Below are 4,781 nucleotides of genomic sequence, written 5' to 3'. Positions count from 1 at the left end.
CTGAATTTGTTATTAATATATTTATATTTATATCGTAAATATAATATAATTATATTCCAAATTGAATTTAATAGAACTTGTCACAAACCTGCCACATCCTCATACCTAAAGTGACGATCATAAATTCATACATTTTTTCTATTAAATTTAAAGATCATCATCCGTCTTTGATAACTAGCACTGCGTAAGCACGTCAGCGTTCAAAGCTTTTGTGTCTCCATTATCTAGTTAATTATAAGTGAGAAATTACCCACACATGTTCGTATCGTTATTAATTAATTAATTTTAATATTTCTTTGATATTAAAAAATAGAATTCCAAAAAATAATGATTGATTTCCTCCAGGTATAGTTTTATGTTGATAAATTGCGAAGCAGATTTGACCCAAAGCAAAAGAGGTGTTGAATTCTAGTCCCTTAATCCTGTTTTCACATCAAGGCAAGTGCTTATTTACAGGGAAACCAGTATCTAATTTATATTTCAAATGTCTTTACTGCATTTCCTTTTTTTACTGCATTATATATCTTACCAGTTTATTTACTCTCTCTCTCTCTATATATATATACATATATGTTAAACTTTAAATATATATTTTATTAGGAAATATTTGCAGAGATGGTTTAAAAATACACACACATGTATATATCTTAAAAATCTTTAGCTAATCAATGTCTTAGAAAAGTTTTTGAGTGATTAGGTACTTGTCAAATGTCAATTAATAAACTATGAGCTGGTTGCTTCTGATTGAACAAATAGTATAGAAAATTATATGGCTGGAGAGAATTAGACATTGATTATTTTTAATTTTAAAAAAAAAAAAAAAAGCTTGTTTAATGATTTCAAACTAATGGTTAAGCTTGGTGAGAGGTGATGAGAACATTCATCATGATCACCGTTTAACCACTTATTATAAGACAGCACAGTAAATGATTGATATATATATATATATATATATATATATATATATGAAATGGGAAACTACTCTTCATTGCCGAGTATAATATTCCTTAATTTCATCTTCACTTAATTTATTTTCTGCTATGCAGTCTTTTTCCTTAAATTTCAGTATGATCTACACATGTCTATTGTAGTTTCAAGTTTATATTCTTAATAATACTGAAAATAAATAAACAATAATGACTATAAAATATTTACTAATATATAATTAATTCTGTATTTTATTTCTTAGTCATTAGATTTTTTTTTTTTTTTTTTAATGGTAAATATAAAGAGCATCATAATCAATATGTAATAAACATATTCTTATTCTTTTCTTTTTTTTTTTAATACAAATGAGAAAAAAAAATCAATAAAAACAATTAAAAATTACATATTTTAGATCAGAAAATTCCAGTAAAATTCTTCTAAAAGATACTTGGAAGCAACATAACCTTATTCTTTAATAAATAATTAGTAATTCCTTTGGTGAATTTCAATATCCACATATACATATATATATATTTTAATAGTGGGTATTTTCCTGATGGATTCCATTGAACCCCCGGTGAATTTTTAATTATTCATCTATCTAAGCTGATGATTGATTATTCAAAAATTGAGCTTTCATTGATCTCGAGTTCTTCTCTGCGAGCAATATTTATCAGTGTAGCGACGGAATTCTATATATGATGTGTATGTATAAGGTGCTTTTATATCCAAGTTTCATTGAGAAACAAATCAAGAGGAATTCTAAAGCTGCTTGAGATGAATATATATTTAGTAAGGGAGCAAAAAATGAGAGTGAGTATATATACATATACAATGGAAACAAATGAAGTTGATGCCCTAGTCTAATTGGATTGAGTTGAGGGCGTTAAGCTAAGCCCATTTTGCCATCAAGGACATACCTCCAGCACCTAGCAAAACTGCAAAATAAGCCCACCCCTGGAGTTTCAGATTGTTTTGAAGTTTATGCCCCATAAAATCAGATCCCAAAAGATCCACCAGCGCCATGTAATTCAGCAACCCAGCTGAACAAGCGTTTAATAGTCCCACCACGATCAGTGCTGTTGGACTGTTCTCACTGTATACATTCGATAACCCAATTCCCAGCACGATTCCAAGTGGAGTGGTCACCGAGAAGAACACAATCATGATTGCTTTCATTTTCCATTTATACTCAGCCTGATCATATATACCCATCTCAATTATCACCGTTTTAGAAACAACCTACACACACACACACACACACATATATACACATCAATGGGCCTACCTGTAATATGCAGCCACCAAGTCCCATGCCTTCAAACATTTGATGGAAGCAAAGGGCTGCAATCAGTGGCCTGATGGTGCAATGGTTATCAGACGCTCCCATCGCTAGACCAATCACTACTGAATGTACTATAATTCCCAGCTCTAACACCTGCATGCATTTTACCACTATTTACTTCGCTCTCCTATATATATGAATAAACACCATATTATATATATATTATACCTGAGCCACAACACGGTGCCTCAACAATTGTGATTCTGTTTCATCATGTGGTTTGAGATGATGTTGACCATGCTCAGACGTATTCCCATTTTCCAGTCTCTCAGTAACAACTGATCTGGAGCAATGCCTCTTGTACAGACTCATGGAAAATGAATCCACCATCATAGTCGCCACTGCCGACAGCATTGCTACAAACGTCGTGAATGGGAACTTCCTCCATGGATCTTCCGGCAAACATTCCGATGTCAAGCAGTCAAACGAATCCGGCAACACATGCATGTACCCGGTTGCCAGAATTACACCCGAAGAAAATGCCTTTACGAGTACAAATAAATTTCTGTCGGGTCTTAGCGCGGGTATGGAGCGTGAAAACATCGGCAAGCACACACCGATCATACTTGCCACTAGTATCGTAATTATGGCAATAAGCTTCAGTTTCAATGACTCTCCCTTGTCGTGACACTTTCCTTCTTCTTTCGTCATGGCACAGTGCGCCGGAGTATCGGTCTCCGATCCCGCCAAAGATGGCGATGCAAGGGACACAAGGATCAGAAAAATGAAGACGGGAACGGCGGCGCCGTGGAGGTTTCTATTGTTGAAGGCCATACCTTTATCTATACAATAAACAAGCAAGAATAGATTGTAGGGGATGTGTTCATATGTGTAAGTTATATATACGTGGCGGCCATGACCTACAAGATACACTCATACAAATTGGTTTTGGCGTTGACAAATTCAACAAGGCGATGATGGGTGATTTGTCTAGGATATCCTTAAGTTTTCCATGCATAAATTTGAGGATGTTTTGGTAAAAGTACAGGAGAAGGAGCAACTTCTAAGGGCGAGTGGAGAGGGGATGATGTGAGAGGACGGTAACTTGCTGTTCAAGTGTGTGTGGGTGCGACCCACCACAGGGTTTGAAACAATCAGATGACTAACTTCTCTCCAACCATCACATTATTTTCTGACGTGGATATTATTAACCCGCAAAACAACTGTAAATTCTAAAATGTATGATTTTTTTTTCTAATATAGTTATAAACATATTATTATACATAAAACGTATAATTAGCAAAATCTTCGTTTCCTATGATTTGCGAGCATGACATGTTATTTTTCATGTATGATTAGCCAAATTCAAAATAAATATGCCGGCTGTGATATTCTTATAATTATTAAATAGTGAGAGGAAGGAAAGAGAAGATTTGATAATCAAATGGGAAAATGTAAGGTAAACTCCATTTAATCCCAATTAATATAATTTGTTCCAAATATTTTTTTTTTTTTATAAAAAATTTATATTCCAACAAAAAAAAAAAAAAAAAAAGAAACACCAATTAAATTACATGGAGAAATTTAGAATTGAATTTTTAAAATATAAGTTAAACCATCTTGGTACTAAAATACATAAAGAAAGCCAAATTAAGAGGAGTCCGTGCATCAAATAACTCTTTTGTTTAAACTTTAATTTGTCCATTGTTGGGGTAATATACAGTTAAAATTAACGACACATAGCTGTCGCTGGTTGCATCCAAATATTAAAGAAGTGGACATATACTCTTATATTTTTTAAACCATAAATATCTTGGCTCTATCCATCTTCTACCGTGCCTATATAAATAGAGAATGCTTTTGGTATTAACTTCCCTCCTCTCAGGACACGTCCTCACCTCTTCTCCACTTTGTTTCATAATTCACAGGAGCAATTTCTTTCTTCTTTTTCTACTTAATAAACATTTACCCTCTTTTAATTGCAGAAATTCGAAATCCGTATGGTGCACTCAACCGACGTCGTATTGATATCAAATACAGAGGTGAATTTTTCTGCTTTTTTAACCTAGTAACGTGATCAACACGTCAACCACACTCACGAAGTTACATACAGCTTGATTATGTTATCAATTGAAACTGAACGAAATACTTGTTCAATTGATTGCCTAAATGGCTAGCTTTCAGTGACGGCTATCAATCAATATTCTTGCGAGCAGTTTGTTCTGCTTAACATTAACTTTATAAAAGGCCAAGATAAATAAGAAACGAAATATAATATATTACCGTCTAAGAAACTACTGTATATATTATTACACGTAATCTTATTTTCCCGAATTATTTGTATAAACTCAGACCATCTCATGAATGACAAGATGGAGATCTAATCTCGTGCCTGGCAACTCGATGTTACCACCAATGAACTTGCAAACCGTTGGCATTTCCTTAGCAATCAGCAGAGGGCAAATAAGCAAATATATTTAAGATGTAATTTTACAGAATGAAAACTTACTTATATACTCCGTTCGTTCTGATATATAATGAAAGAAATAAGAAATTTTACGCAACAGAA

At 33.3% G+C, this 4,781-nt stretch overlaps 1 protein-coding gene across 1 annotated transcript; it reads right to left on the bottom strand.

Annotated features, from left to right (window-relative positions):
- Positions 1-1,687: 1,687 nt before the first annotated feature.
- On the bottom strand, positions 1,688-3,244 carry LOC110814606 (fe(2+) transport protein 1-like). Its single transcript, XM_022042134.2, has 3 exons — positions 2,441-3,244; positions 2,216-2,365; positions 1,688-2,124 (listed from the first exon to the last, which is right to left on the bottom strand). Exons 1-3 carry the CDS (start codon positions 3,044-3,046, stop codon positions 1,819-1,821), a joined length of 1,062 nt encoding a protein of 353 aa, XP_021897826.1. The 5' UTR covers positions 3,047-3,244; the 3' UTR covers positions 1,688-1,818.
- Between the last annotated feature and the right edge of the window lie 1,537 nt (positions 3,245-4,781).

Source organism: Carica papaya, chromosome 2 (assembly GCF_054855325.1).
Source record: "Carica papaya isolate Zhongbai chromosome 2, ASM5485532v1, whole genome shotgun sequence".
NCBI lineage: Eukaryota > Viridiplantae > Streptophyta > Magnoliopsida > Brassicales > Caricaceae > Carica > Carica papaya.
Note: the sequence above shows the minus strand (reverse complement) of the source record. Positions and strands in the feature narration are given on the sequence as shown.